At 37.9% G+C, this 15257-nt stretch overlaps 2 protein-coding genes across 3 annotated transcripts in view; one reads left to right on the forward strand and one right to left on the reverse strand.

The window, feature by feature from the left end:
- Nucleotides 1-15257, reverse strand: part of LOC135711382 (6-phosphofructo-2-kinase/fructose-2,6-bisphosphatase 1-like) — a 281793-nt gene that overhangs the window by 218350 nt on the left and 48186 nt on the right. The window contains exon 2 of the mRNA XM_065234244.1: nt 911-931. Within this exon, the coding sequence (XP_065090316.1) occupies nt 911-931 (21 nt within the window). The remainder of the gene's footprint in view (nt 1-910; nt 932-15257) is intronic.
- The window catches only part of LOC135711385 (alpha-N-acetylgalactosaminidase), a 182558-nt gene that overhangs the window by 139207 nt on the left and 28094 nt on the right, over nt 1-15257 (forward strand). For both annotated transcript variants that reach the window (XM_065234255.1, XM_065234254.1), the window contains one exon: nt 14515-14793. In XM_065234255.1, the coding sequence (XP_065090327.1) occupies nt 14543-14793 (251 nt within the window). In that variant the 5' untranslated portion in view covers nt 14515-14542. The remainder of the gene's footprint in view (nt 1-14514; nt 14794-15257) is intronic.

A 15257-nucleotide genomic window follows, 5' to 3' on the forward strand; every position in this document is an offset into this window, starting at 1 on the left:
TGAATACGCCATTTTGAATTTGTTAAAGATTAAAAATGGACGCATTTTAGTTCAAACGTGGATGGTTGGTCATAAAAAAACAATTAAGTAAAGTTTCCTACAAATCGGAGAAGGACGCGTCAGATCAATTCGTCATTTGGCATGAAAATGCTCTATATCAGATAATACAGATTCTGCACATTGTCTTGAAGTTAAGATCAAATGATCTACTATCAACTACGACTGCAACAATTCCCTTAGCAACGAAACTTGAACATGTTTGAAAGATTAATGTAGTCCAAGCGTATCAGCTAAGATTAATTTCCTTTGTCTTCTTTGAAATCCTATCATCTTGAAGTTTAAATCGTTCGATTCACTTGTTCAAGAAGAGGATTGTCAATTGCGTGGATACCTACACAGACTAACCCACATTCACGATACATAAATAAGACAGTTTAGAAAAATCATGAGAAATTGTTTGTTGAAACATTTTCAACTTGACACGCATCGCCAGTTGAAATGAGACATTTTGGACCGCATAACCCAAATCCAATAAATCTATTTGACGAGCCTTCTGATTTAGATGTGCGAACCGATTCATCATCGAAGCGAAACAAAACAATCTCCATAATGACAGCAAACGCCGCCAGTTATATGAGGCAAAAGCCCAACCCCGTCGCCATAGATCACCCGTACCGGCCAGCTGACAAGATCTATTGTCTATATCCACGCCACTAAATCATTCCCCATTCGAAGCGCTAAAGGGCAATTCTCACTAAACGCCGTCCAACACCATTCGCCGTCTCCACGCTCGGAAACATAATTGATGGCCTGAGCCGTTCTCGAATCTCGATTTTCCGATGATTGAACCTTGTCTGGGCGCGCGCACGCGTCTCTGCACACGAGGACGCCCAAACCGAAAGTTACTCACCTTCATTTAGGCCATTTTTATCTGAAAGCAAAGTAACAGAAAGAGCATAATTATTATGTGTTCGAAGCAGATTACACTTTAGCGAGAAAAACAGCAAACAAATCGTTAACGATTCTTGATTGCTAATTGCACTACAGCAAAAAAAAACATAGAGAGAGGCGCCAAGCGATTTCCCACTGAGGTCCCTCAAGCTGAGCTGACGACCGACGACGGCGTGCACACCGAAAATCAATTGGGGTCAAGTTCTGCACCACAATCACATGTAGAACACACGGGAACGACGCTCGCGGACAGAATGGCGAGTGGGCAAAAACGGTTAATGGACCTGATCATGAAACTGATTCAAGTGCGCTCGCCGCGCGGGCCGACAATGAGCGTCTCTGCAAGACAATGGTCATCATCGGACGTTCAATGTCACCTATCGTTATTGGATTTACACTATTTTTCCATCGATCGATCGCGCGCTGACTGATGCTGTGCTTGTGCACGATGCGGCTAAGATAGACTCGAAGAGCAGAACACCCGGATCGATTTCAATGACTAATTTACAGGGGCGGCGTTTGAAGAGGTCGTTTTACTGGGAAATTGAATCGTGTTTAAAAGCGTGAAGCGGTGACTGCTTTCAATGGGTTGTGGTTTTACACGGGTTAATTGTAATTAACATTTTTTTTCTTTACATTATTGTTCTATGCATTAAACATTGATGACGGTAAAATTAATATTGATGACTACGTGGTAGTAGAGTGGATGCAGTTTTTTTAAGTGATACACGTAAAACAAAAATGAACGATTTTATTTTCAGAGTTGGTTGGAAATGCTAACTAACATGAAGCTTTAGTGTGATAATTTATTAGCTAGAGAAAAGTCTGAAAAGGGCAGGTTGATAGCTCCGCTAGAGTACGGCAATATGAAATTTGATTTTATTAAATATCCGCAAGAACGTATTGCACTTTTTGTAATGCATTGTAACAAAATAAAATACCCATTATCAGTATCGAACCCAAAACCATCAGAATCGTGAGGCCGATTCCCTTAAAACCTTTTTCTCTGTCATGGCACAAACTTGGACTTAAAAAACCGCAAAAATCAACCTTTCTGTTTTGTTTAGGGTTCAACTTTTTTCATGACGAGATAGACAAAATGTTTTTACATTTAAATTTTATCAAGAATCTGTGGAAAAACTGATTTTTTTAAATTCAGGATATGGTAAAAGCCAATATCTTCAGAAAATAAAAAACGTTCAAAAAAAGGGCACTAAATACAACTATGATTTCCGAAAACTAGACAAATTTCTACGTAACATAGTACGGTTCATTTACTAGTTTTTACTGATTAATGTGTATTGGGCTATGTAAATTGATAAGAGAAATAGCAATTATATAAGAATTGTTATATCAACTAATTTTTAATCACACTCTTTTTTGACTGTTACTTTTTTTTTTGGATTCCTGAGACAATTTTCTATTAGAAAGCATTTAAATGTATTCAAATGTTTGATATTTAATACTCATTAATACTAGATAAATCCCAAAGCGAATACACATTTGGCCATTAAAGTGTTCACTTATTTCATAAACCTTGCCAGGCTTAACAATTTTTTTTCTTTTTTTTTTATTGCGTATCAAGATGGAGCTGCGTGACAGCTTAGTTTTCAATACTTGATCCATTTGAATAAATTTTGCTTCTATCTTTGACAGTACAGCAGAAGGACTAGCCTATGTTGGCCGCTTGATCACTGAATTCCGTATGTATTGTTTCAAGATAGTTATAGAAAAAATGCTGTGACGTGTGCGCGTAGATACATCCGCGTAGTAAACCGATTGAATAAGTAAATCCGTTTCGAACGAAATATCTAAATTATGTAAGTTACGAAAACCGCGCGAATTCCGAAAGCCGTGCGAGACAACCGAAGCGAGAAAAAAGGCTTATTATCATTTAAAGAGTGCCACCAAAATAAATGTGATAGCCTATGTTGGCAAGTTGATTAATTTTGGTTTCCTCCCTAGATATTCTACTTATTTACTACTGAGATTTGTATCAAATTAGTTAATTTAAAGAACGTATCAATCATTTCAAGATTTCGCGACCGCACCAACCAAATTCTATAAGCTTTTGAGCTGACAAGCTCTACCGAATTGCGTATCACTTCTGCGTAAGCTCCGTAGACGTAGGCGCGTTGAATCCGACAGTCGGCAAAGGTTTAACCTGTACCAACACCGCTTAAGGAACGACCTCGAGTCAGTGAAACCGTTTATAGCTAAACATCTAAATTACGTAAGATACGAAAATCGCGCAAATTGTGAACGCCACGCGAAACAACCGTAGAGAGAAAAACAACTTATTATCACTTAAAGAGTGCCACCAAAATAAATGTGATAGCCTATGTTGGCAAGTTGATTAATTTTGGTTTCCTCAATAAATATTCTACCCGCCAGTATCACACCCAACGTCAGTGCCTATACGTAAGCGTACTACGACGCGGCTCTCAATTAAAGGAGTAACAAGTGTGATACTATCACTGCTGGACTAGATCTTTGGTTCTCTCATGCAGTGGTTTATCAGAGAGGGGAAGCTTATTAATCCCCATTGCCTACCCATGACGCCATTCTATCGCGGCATGAGCCAGCAACGCCGACCGTAAACCTACCGTCTCCAACAAGCTGTGCAATGCTGTTGTATTTTATATGGACTGTTTCAATTTGATAGCAGTTTCATTATTCGAGCACTATTTTTCAACAATTTGCAACTGCTCGACTATTCTGTTTTATTTCTGAGCAGGTGTGAAACACGAATCGAACTCTGCTTCAAATTTCTTTGGATGTATTTATAGATGTTTCTCGAAAATGTTGAGAGATCTTCATAGTAGTTAAGAGGATTTAATAGACATTTGAGATTTTACTGAACTTCTGGGAACTTCTGAGAAGTTTGGGGTTATTTCATAGAAGTTCGGAAAATTACGAAGAGTTTCACACACAAATCGGAGAACTTCATAGAGAAAATTATTCTTTACGGAACTTGTATTTTTTTTTAAGTTTCAGGTAGAAGACATTCAGAATTATCATTGAAGATCAAGTAGTTTCAAAGAAGTGTGAGGTATTTTATAAAAGATCGCGGAACATCATACAAGTTCTGGAAATTTTATAGTTTATTATGTCATGTCTTTTACATCAAACAGATATTCTCTCATATGATGCCAAGCTGCTAAGAAATCATTCCAACGATCTGCACATTGTAGACGAAATAAGCGTATCTGTCAAGAATAAGCAAATAAGGTAGTGATCTTCAAGTGTTCTAAGATCTCCATGAAGTCCGCTTGATATTATTTCAAGACTTGAGGTTGATAAGGTATTATTCTAGAGATCTTCAACTATCCATCAATTCAAATCACATTATTTTTATTTATTACATTTATTAGATGTTCTCTCATGATACCAGGTTGCTCAGAAATTATTCAGTAGACGATCAGGTGATCAGAGGTCATATAAATTACTTTTTCAAGACTTAAGATTGACCAGGTATCATTCTGAAAATATCCAACTATCCAACAATCCAAATCATATCTCTCTGATATTCTCTCAGCTCAGAAATAATTCCAAAGCCTTCATGTGTTTTAAGATTTCCATAAAGTCTGGATAATTTTTCAAGACTTCATCTCGCAAATATTCTCCCATGATACTAGGTGACTCAGTATAGATTCAAAAGACCTTCAGCTGATCAGATATATCAGATTAAGTCTTCAGGTTGATCAAGTATAATTCTGAAGATCTTCAACTGTCCACCAAAATCACGTCTCTCAGATATTCACTCACGATACCAAGTTTGCTTAGAAGATGTTTCAAAGACCATCAGGTGATCAGCGATCTCCATAAATAATCAACAATCAAAATAACATCCCTAAGATATTTTCTCATGTGATCCCAAGCGTCCATTATTTCATATCCCTTCATGTGATCAGAGATTTTTTTTTCCAATCTTCATGTTGTTTAGATACTATTCAGAAGATATCTGGTTAATCAGGTACTATTTGGAAGATCCCAAACTTTCCAACAATCCAATTAATGCCTCTCAGATATTCCTCAGCAAACCAGATGACTCCTAATGTTTCCAAAGATCTTCAGGTGATCAGAGATCTTCAAAACTTTACTTCTAGTGGATAAATTATTCTGAAGATCTTCTACTGTCCAATAATACAAATCACGTCTCTCATATATTTTCTTATGACACCAGGTTGGTCAGAAATTATTTCAAAAGCCATCAGGTTCATATTCGTGCTAAAATCACCGAAGTAAATTTGCACTGTGCGTAGCGCTGATCGCGTTGCAGTTTCATTTCTGACAGTCTCAAATTTTAGAACTGTCGAGTAGTTTGAAACAATTTTGAAACTCAGCATTGCGAATGGCCTTATTCGATTGATTTAATTCAAAATTTGGTAAATAGGGTTAATGTCCATACACAAATTTCAATGGAAAGAATTGTTTAACAATTTTTAACAAGCAAGCTAAAATTTCTATTTCTTATGTTCATATGGCGCATTGTTTTAAAATAAATTGAAGAATTGGAGATTTTTATCGATGGGCCTAAGCTTAAGAGCCATTTCCCCTACATCATCAAATATAGTGGATTGAAGGCATAAAAGGCATGAAAATTCAAAATCGGTTTTAGAGATTTTGTCCGACCTGGTCCCACTCCTCCTGAGACCCTATATCGAGAATTCAATTCTGCAGCATGATATAGAGTATCTTAATATCAAACGCCATACATATTATTTCCAGTGTTAAATTTAGATTTTTAATAGGCCTATTTTGAATAGGCAGATATTTTAGGGATAATTTAAGATTAAAATAGGAAATTTTTAAGTTATTTATGGAAATTTAATATTAATAATGGCATAATATATTTTATCTCCGTTGTAATTTTTAAACTTTTCTATTGAAACTTTTCAATTTATCGTCGGTCGTTTACTAACTGTCACAAAAAATAAAACAATGCATTTTTTAAATATTCAAAACATTCAATATTTTTCAACAATTCAATTAGAAACAAGCTATCATAAAGCAAATATTTTGTGCAAAGCTCGGCATGCTTAATAAAAATGTTAGCAAATTGCATGCATGTTTGTTACTCAATATTTTGCATAAATTTGCTTGCCCCCTGATGTAAATAAACTCTGTGGGATTCAAAAATAAAAGAAATGTGCATCAATTTATCGAAGGCTGTAGCTAATAGAAGATCGGCTAGTTGGTTGGTTGATCATTCAACTATGGTGCAATCCACTCGAGCGGATCTTCAAAAGACTGATGTTGACTAATCAACTCTGTTAGTAAACCAAACTTATGAGATGAGTTGATAAAAATTACCGACACTATCCGATCAATGTTTAAGCCAACCCACCAATGCAGCGGCAGCGGGCAGACCAAATGCAACCTGGAAAGTCTTAAAACTCACCAATAAAATTGTTTTATCGAGTTATGAATTTTCCGAGTTTTTGCTACCAAACTGGAGGAATTTAAATAAAATTAATGCCTTCACAAAGGTGACCAAACCTTAAGGCTGAAAACCATATTTATATAGAAACAAACAAACAAAAATCAATGCCATTTCCGTTTAGTGCCATAATACCAACTTATCGTAGACAACCACACCACTGCTTGCACATAATAAAAATATGAAGTTAAATACACCGTAATCAACCTCAAAGTTGATATTTTTGGCTGAAATTTAGGTTAAAATTTGCTCTTGAATTCCAGTTTTAGCTGGTCAAATTTGCTTAAACCAATTTTTCGTGGAAAAATTGATAAATGTCTTCAACCAAAATTGCTCTAGATATACAAAATTGATCATAGTCATTAGGCCGAACGCCATTAGACCGAATGAGTCGCTGGTCAGAATGGGTCATTGAGCCGACATTTTTTTACAGTTGTTCACTTTTCGTCATATGACATCTGCGTTGCTTTAATTTGAGGGCATACTCGATGGAGTCCACATACGGCTCACATGATAACGGACTTGCACTATCACCTAAAATTGTACAGTTTGCTTTAACGAGGGCCTAGGTCAAATACTATCGAAGTTGATATTTGTACAATAAATTTTTCTACGGGAAGAAAGGATTCGTTAGAAATAAGGCCTTAAGAGATGATGTTTTAATGACCTTAAAAAAAGAAATGACATTAGTTGAAAACTCGAAAGTATTGTTCATATTCGAGAGTAGAAGAATAAATCTACTATTAAATATCAAAGGTTAAAAATTCCTCCTCTGAAAATGTTCTGTTTTCACTATTTTACGATTTCCAATTTGGAGTACAAGAACCTAGAAAAATTGTGAACATCATAGGTAAATAATATGTTTTAAGAACTAAGACATTGGAAACTGTTTGAGAGATCTCTTTTTGTGAGATTTCTCAAGTAGAACTTCAAGTGATCTTCACATTTTTCCTATGTTCTTGTTCTCCAAATTGGCAATCACTGGCCTGCACAAGGTGGGGCAAGGTAGGGCAAGGTGGGGGAAATTACCCCCCCCCCCCTTTATAAATAAGATTTTTTTTCAACATTTACAAAATTATGATATAAATAACTTGATTTCTTGATAACTTGATTTGAAGGTAAAATAACTTCATTTCATAAAATAAGGGCACTGAAAACCTTTTATTGTGTCAATTCCTTTGAGATGGTGCCTGAAAATTGCACCACTAAGGTGTATGAAACTTCAATGAAATTTTTTTAACAAAAAAATTGCACCACAATGGTGTAATTTTTTTTTTTTTCAAGGTTCATGGAGGGTTAAAAGAAGAGGGTAAATTTAAGGTTGTAAAAATTCACCTTCGTTGTGGTAAATAGAAGAAAAAGCTTTTTATTGAATATTTCTGGTGTAAAAATAACATCAAGGTGGTGCATGGAGGGACTAATCAAAATGAAAATTGGAAGAAAAAAGTGAATCACGCTAAAAATTTGGAGGTGCGCATTTAACTGAAAATTTCTGGTGGAAAGTTCGCTGTGGTGAATGTAGAAGCAAGGTTTAATCATTTTTCTGGAGCATAATTTGCATCGATCTGATGAATGCAAGCTTCATTGAAAATTCATGGTGGAAAATTTACAGCATTCTGGTGCATGAAGAGGCAAAGCCTGAAAATTGCACCACAAAGGTGCATGGTGAAACAAACTTCCCTAAAATTTTTTAAAGCACCGCTCTGGTGAATGGAGAAGCAGCATCGGGAATGTGCTCCCGGATGTATTGATTTGGTGAGTACGTTCCAGTTGAAGATTGTTCTTATACATTTCTCGATTGCATTTTCGAGGGGACGTCCGGAGAGCTTTGAGATTTGGGCGTTGTTGCTTTTGCGGGCAGACGCGTTGATTGCCGTAAGGGCCAGTAAGGGCTGCCAGCAGATGAAGAGGTATTCGAAACAAAATTGGTAAGAAATGTCCATTCAAATCGATTTAAGGGGAGGTTTACTTGGATTTGGCTGAAAAACAGTTGAACTTTGGAATTTTTTTCAGGAGAATGAAAAGACATACGAACTTCCGGTTTCGATAATTATATTTGTCCACTATTCCTGAATACTTGGAAATTTTTTGAAGGTAAAAAAACAAAATGGCGGCTCAAAATAGCGGCTCAAAATGGCGGCTCGCGTGGAGGAGTGTCAGTCAGGTTTTGCTGCAGAACTTCGAGTGCACACCCTCTGGTGGTGAACTGAAATGAATTTTTTTTATTGTGGTTAAAGTTGATAATATTCCCTATGGCTTATTTATATATATATACTTTATTATACTCCCGAAATCCGACAAAAATTGAACAAATTATTTTGAAAATTTAGTGCTTTTTTTACCCCTTTTTTTCTCACTTTGACCTTGCTTAAAAAATAGTAACTAACAATTATTTTTTTTTCATTTTAAAAAATCATCATACAAAAAATAGTATCCTTCAAAGCGCAATTTTCCGATTGTAAATCGGATCATTTGTTCAAGCCCTATGCTCTAAGTTGTTATAAAAAATATGGTTTCGAGAAAAACGTGTTTAAAGTTTTTGTAGCGTCCCTCAGCGCGCATGACAAAGGTTCACTCAAAGCGCCATAACTCGCTAAATATGTTTCGGATCGTAAAATCCTTTTGGCCACATATTCTACACACTTGTAGCTTTCATTTTATCCAAAAATAAAAAAAAAAAAACAATTTTTTTGAAAAAATCCAAGTAAACCTCCCCTTAATACAGTTGAACAAATTTCAAACCTGTATACGTACCAGATTTGAAAATAATAAAGGGTGTCCACGATGAAATTGCCACACACAAAATTGATTCGCAAAATTCGAGTTTTCATCCCATTGCCATCAAATTTTCAGGGATTGAGAAATAACTATTAAACTTCATTTTACCATTTTACTCGTATTTTATTTACAGTCCATACGCAAATGCCCGCACCTTGGCCTTAACCCCGGCCATAAGATTCTGCACAACCTGTGAATCAACCGTTTTTTGCATGTACCCATACTTTCTTCAGTTCCTCGACTGTCTTCACTACCTTAGGTCGTTTAAGAAGGTGCTGCTTCATAATCGCCCAGTACTTCTCGATGGGGCGGAGCTCCGAAGTGTTGGGAGGGTTGAACATTTTCGGCACGAAATTGACCTTATTGTCCGCATACCACTTCAGCACGTCCTTGGAGTAGTGGCATGAGGCCAAATCCGGCCAGAAGATTGTTGGGACGTTGTGGGCCTTCAGGAGAGGAAGCAGCCGCTTCTGGAGGCACTCTTTAATGTACACCTGTCCGTTCATCGTGTCCTGGGTCACGAAAGGTTCACTCGGCTTCCTGCACGTGCAGATGGCTTGCCAAACCAGGAATTTCTTCGCAAATTTGGACATCTTCTGAGTGCGGACATGCTCCGGAACGCTGAACTTATCCTTGGCCGTGAAAAACAGGTTGCCGGGGATCTGTTTGAAGTCGGCCTTCACATATGTTTCGTCGTCCATGATGCAGCATTCAACTTTCGTCAGCATGTTGAGGTACAACTTCCTGGCACGGGTTTTGGCGGACTTGTTCTGCTTCTCGTCGCGATTAGGGGCCTTTTGTACCTTGAACGTTCGAAGCCCAGTCTTAGTTTTGGCCTTCTGGACAAAACTTCGGCTTAGGTGCAGCTTCTTAGCCACATCCCTAACGGAGGCGTTCGGATTTCGGTTGAAGGCCCCAACTACGCGGTTGTGATTTTTGGTGTTGTACGGAATACTTTTTCCTTCACTTCTGGGCTTCCGATCGGTGGTTAACCGTTCCTCGAACCGCTTAATCACTCGCGACATCGTGGAATTCGCGATTCCTAACGTTTTAGCGATGGAACGAAGCGAGAGATCCTTGTTCTCGTGATGAATGCGCAAGATTTTATCACGCACGAGCTGTTCTTTCGACTCCATTTCCGCGAGTTTTGATCACAGGACTTTAAAACTTGCAGGATGTAAATAATGCACTATGAACTAAATCCACCCAAATTTTCATTAAATTCTACCCAACGGTTAAAAAGTTAGAGCAATTTCATAGTGTGGCAATTTCATCGTGGACACCCTTTATTTTTTGAATCTGGAAGTGTGTTTATGATACCATTATCCATTTGATGAACAAGTGAACATGCGGGGCTTTTGTAAGTAAAAGTGACCTCGGAGTGGTCGTGAATTACCAGGCATTCTGAAATGGGTCACAATAGAGCTAACACCTAATAACTCCCGGACAAAACCTGCTTTAACTTAAGGATAGTAAAAATCAGTTTTCTTCCATAATAACACTGGCGGACAGTGGGGGTTAGCTTGTACACACACACCGTTCTGGTGAATGAAGGAGCATGCTTTATTGAAAATTTCTGGTGAAAAATTGGCATCGCTCTGATAAATGAAATGAACGGAAAATTTCTGGTGGAAAACTTGCACTGGTCTGGCAAATGAAGGCACAAGCTTTATCTAAAGTTAAGCTATATGGAAAATTTCTGGTGGAAAATCTGCACCGTTCTAGGGAACGGATGGGCAAGCTTTTTGGTCTTAAATTTGCATCCTTCTGCTCAGTGATGGAAAAGTTCGCGTAAACTCACTATGACTCGTGAACTTTTCCCTTGGTGAACTTCGTGAAATATCGCGAACTTTTCCAACACTGCTTCTGCTGAATAGAGAAACAAACTTTAATAATAATTTCTGGTGTAAAAATTGCACCATTCTGATTATTGGAGGGAAGCTGCTTTACTGAAAATGTATGATGAAAAATATGAAAGTAGGTGCAAGCTTTATTTGGTGGAAAACCTGCAACATTCTGATGATGGGAGAAGCAAGCTATATTGAAAATGTCTGGTGGAAAATGGAAAAAAAGGGAATCTGCACTAATCAGAAGATTGGAGAAGCAATTTTTATTGAACATTAACGGTGGAAAATTTGCATCGTTCTGATCAATTTAAATTTTCTGGTGTAAAATTTGCAACAATCTGCTACATGGAGAGGCAAGCTGAATTGAAAATTCCTGATGTCAAAATTGCACAGTTCTGGTGAATGGAAAGGGCAAGCTTAATCGAACATTTCTGGTAGAAAAACTACAACGTTTTGGTGAATGGGCGGGCAACTTAAACTTGACTTCCGAGGAGAACCTCAAGGCTATTGGATTCTGAGGACAATTATAAAAGAAAAGATTTTTGGGGATGATTCCATGAAAATTCTGCGAATAATTACTAGTGAATCGTGCAGATAGTTCCAAGATAATTTCGAAAAGAATATCGAGAGAATCAAATTTTGAATGAAATTCCAAAGGGATGTTGTGAACAATTTCAAGGGAATTCCTAGGATAATTTCAAGCTCATTCTGGGAAGAATTTCTGGAGAATGCAGAAGAAATTTTTCTGAAACTTTAGGGGAATTTCAGTTTCAAGGTGTTGCGAAAAAAAAGGTCCAAAATATTCCGAGAAGAACCTGAAGGATATTCAATTCTTATGACAGTTCCCAAATATCTCTGGGGATAATTAAAAAAAATCCTGTGGATAATTTCTAGTGCATCTTACAGATAGTTCCAAGATAATTTCAAAAAGAATACCGAGAAAATCAAATTTTGAGTGAAACTCCAAAGGAATTTTAATCAAAATTTCAAGCGAATTCCGAGGATAATTTCTAGCTCATTCAGTTCCAATGTGTTCTGATAAAAAATCATAACGAGCTCTAAATATAATTCCAGTGGACTTTCTGAGAAGAATTTCAAAAGAGCTGTTAGGAGAGTTTTAAAAAAATCCGAGAAGAACCTCAAGGATATTGAATTCTGAGGACAGTACCAAAGGATTTCTGGGGAGCATTCCAAAAAAATTCTGCATATAATTTCTAGTGAATCCTGCAGATGATTCCAAGATAATTCCGAAAAGCATACCGTTAAAATTTAATTTTGAGCGAAATTCCAAAGGGATTTTGAGGAAAATTTCAAGAGAGTACCGGTAGTTTCTGGCTCATTCCGGGAATAATTTTTTGGAGGAAATTCTTCTGAAACTCTAAGGGAATTTAAGTTCCAAGGTGTTCTGAGTAATCGTCAAGAAGAGTTCTAAAAATAATTCCAGAGAACTTCTGAGAAGAATTTCAAAAGAGCTCATAGAGTTCTAAAAATTTCGAAAAGAACCTCAAGGAATTCTGAGGATGTATTTTTTCGCAACTGTACAAAGCTTAAAGACAGCTTTTTTGTGTGGGTATTAGGTTGCCATTGTACCGTGGTCTATTGTTATCTTACTAAAAAAGCGTCTAAGAATCTTCTCTGAAAATTTCAAGTCATTTGTTAACGTGGTTAAAAAGTTACAGCTGTTTATGTGCGTTGCAATAAATGCGGGTTTGTCCTTTATATCATCTTTAAAACATGTTGAATGTTCGGCATTACTGGCGGTACTTTGGGACGGTTCATCATCGACATCATCGATGGGATTAAATTGCCAATTTCCATTGGCTGTCTGAAAACAGTTTACATTGAAGAAGATGAACCACCACCGGAGCAAAAAAGAAATAAAATTAGTTAAATTAAATCGTAGGGAAACAGTGGTGGGTGGACAGCACCATCTCCCACGCACTTTGGAGTACTCCCCATCCCCAGATTAAATGCACCATAGAAAAAAAATTACACCCCCTTAACAAGATTCCTGTGCACACTAGTGTTGGCAATCTTCAAATAAGGAAAAGTTTGGTTACCTTCAATGAGATTGTTAAGACACAGAATTATGCATTATGGGCAAAAATAACAAACATTTGTAGAATTTTTTAAAAAATTTATCTCAAATTGAAACTTGGTTCTGATTAGTACATTCATTTCAATTCACTTCCAACACCGATAACCACCAATTCAATAAGCATCAACCAATGCCACACGTCAAGTGAAAAACAAACATATATGTGGTCATTTAGCGATCGTTCCAAACTGCATGGCGATAAGAAAAACAAACTCTTCGACAGCTCATAAAAATCAAACAAAGCAAATTAATTGCTGTCAATATAAATGCACACCCTAACGGCAACCAGTGATGCACTTAAGTGACGGCACCTTTTTTTCTTCTAATTAACACAAACGCGTACCTAAACCGCAGATTTACGGTCCCTTGGATGTTTGATGTTTGATGTTTACCAACGCCAAAGTGACTGTGTGGGAAAACTTTGTAACACCCTCCTCCCGGGTGGAGCTGACTTTTCTAAAAATTTCCATTGTATTCAAATTAGCACCGGGTCCGGATCAGTTGGTTTCGGTGGTGGCACGCGGCAACGACGACGCCGCAGTAGCCCAATCTGAAACATACTATGCCAAACTATGCTTGCAATGTTTATTGGGCTATTATCTGCGGGGGGGCATAGTTTGCATATCATCCCCTGCCTGGGAGACACCCGACTTTCCGCCGTCTCCAAAGTTGCAATGTCATAGAGTTTTATTGCTCAATGGAGCATGGGGCAAAATTCGTCATTGTTGTTATTAATTCAATTTGTGCTTTGATGGAGAGATAGAAGGAAGCCGACAAGCCAGCGACAAGCTAACGGGGAATATTTGTAAATTTGAATAGCTTAATTTTTTTGGGAACCCAAGACCTGCATAGGATTGCATAATTTCTATTCACAGTAGTTTGCGATGGCGAAACTGTCAAAATAGAGTTGAATGTATGAAATTGTTAACATCACGCAGTGGAGACCGAACTGACCGTGTCGGAACGTAACCAGGTTGGTTTTGTCTGTCACGTTCGAGAGACTGCGCTGCGGGTAAGAGCCTTTCCACAGTAGAAAGGCCGGTGTTAGTTGGAGAGTGTAACAATAGTGATTATCAGCGATCTAATCTTGATTATAATCGTGGCTCGCTGCTAAGAGCTCTTTATTATACACAGGGTGAAGCGTGGGTTGTTATCGCGAGGGCGCCAAGGCATGCGCTAACGTGTGTAGGTTATAAATTTGACAGCGAACTGTTAAAAGGCAAGCACGGGAATAATAAGATGCTACGTTTATTGTGTTTGTGTAGGAATGTCTACATTTTTATTACTTCATATTTTATTACATTTATTTCAGGAAATGTCACGACTATTTATTTCATATTTCTTCAGCCTTACGACATTTTCACTAAATATTCCAATTCTGTTTCTATCATCCACAGCACCTCACTCCCCACCACCCGCAACAAAATGATATTGCAAAGGCAGTCGAAGGGTGGGACACAGTCCACCCGCCCAACCCGAAGCAGTAACGCACCCCTGCAGACTATTTGCATTTTCCAAGCTGTGATAGTATCGATAGTGCTAGCCGTGTTCCTCCTGCCAGCGGAAATTTCCAGCCTCGAGAATGGCCTCGCACGGACACCGCCGATGGGTTGGCTTTCTTGGGAACGGTTCCGCTGCAACACGGACTGCGAAGGGGACCCGGAGAATTGCATCAGGTAAGTCACCCAGGTGGAAAATTTATTCAAATTTCTCTTGACGGTTAAATGCTCAGCTGTATCCAGTCAGTGGAAACCGCTGGACTGTTGAAGGCTTCATAAACAGCAACCGAAAAAAAGTGATTTTTATAGGGAGTCGTTCAAACTAATTTATGGACCACCGCCACTGACTTGAGTAGCCTTCCACTTTCCAGTTCGGTTGAGTCGAGAGTGAAAGATGAAGGAAACCATTATCAGACAGCAACACGTGACTGCTGCCTCAAACGATTATGATGGTCAACCGTGGCGTGAACGATGGTGCGAATTATGTTTTATTTATGTCACTTGTAATGGCACGTGTTGTTTGAGTTGTAAGATTACTGAGTGCTACCGTAACGGATGGAAGCTGAAATTGAAATTGACGTAACTGCGTAAAATTTGCAGCCAAAAAAAGGGCTGCGACGGGATAACGAATAATGACGTCA

The sequence above is a fragment of the Ochlerotatus camptorhynchus genome, unplaced genomic scaffold (genome assembly GCF_037179485.1).
Source record: "Ochlerotatus camptorhynchus isolate MF236.1 unplaced genomic scaffold, CSIRO-AGI_Acam_v1.1 ptg000432l, whole genome shotgun sequence".
In the NCBI taxonomy this organism is placed as follows: domain Eukaryota; kingdom Metazoa; phylum Arthropoda; class Insecta; order Diptera; family Culicidae; genus Ochlerotatus; species Ochlerotatus camptorhynchus.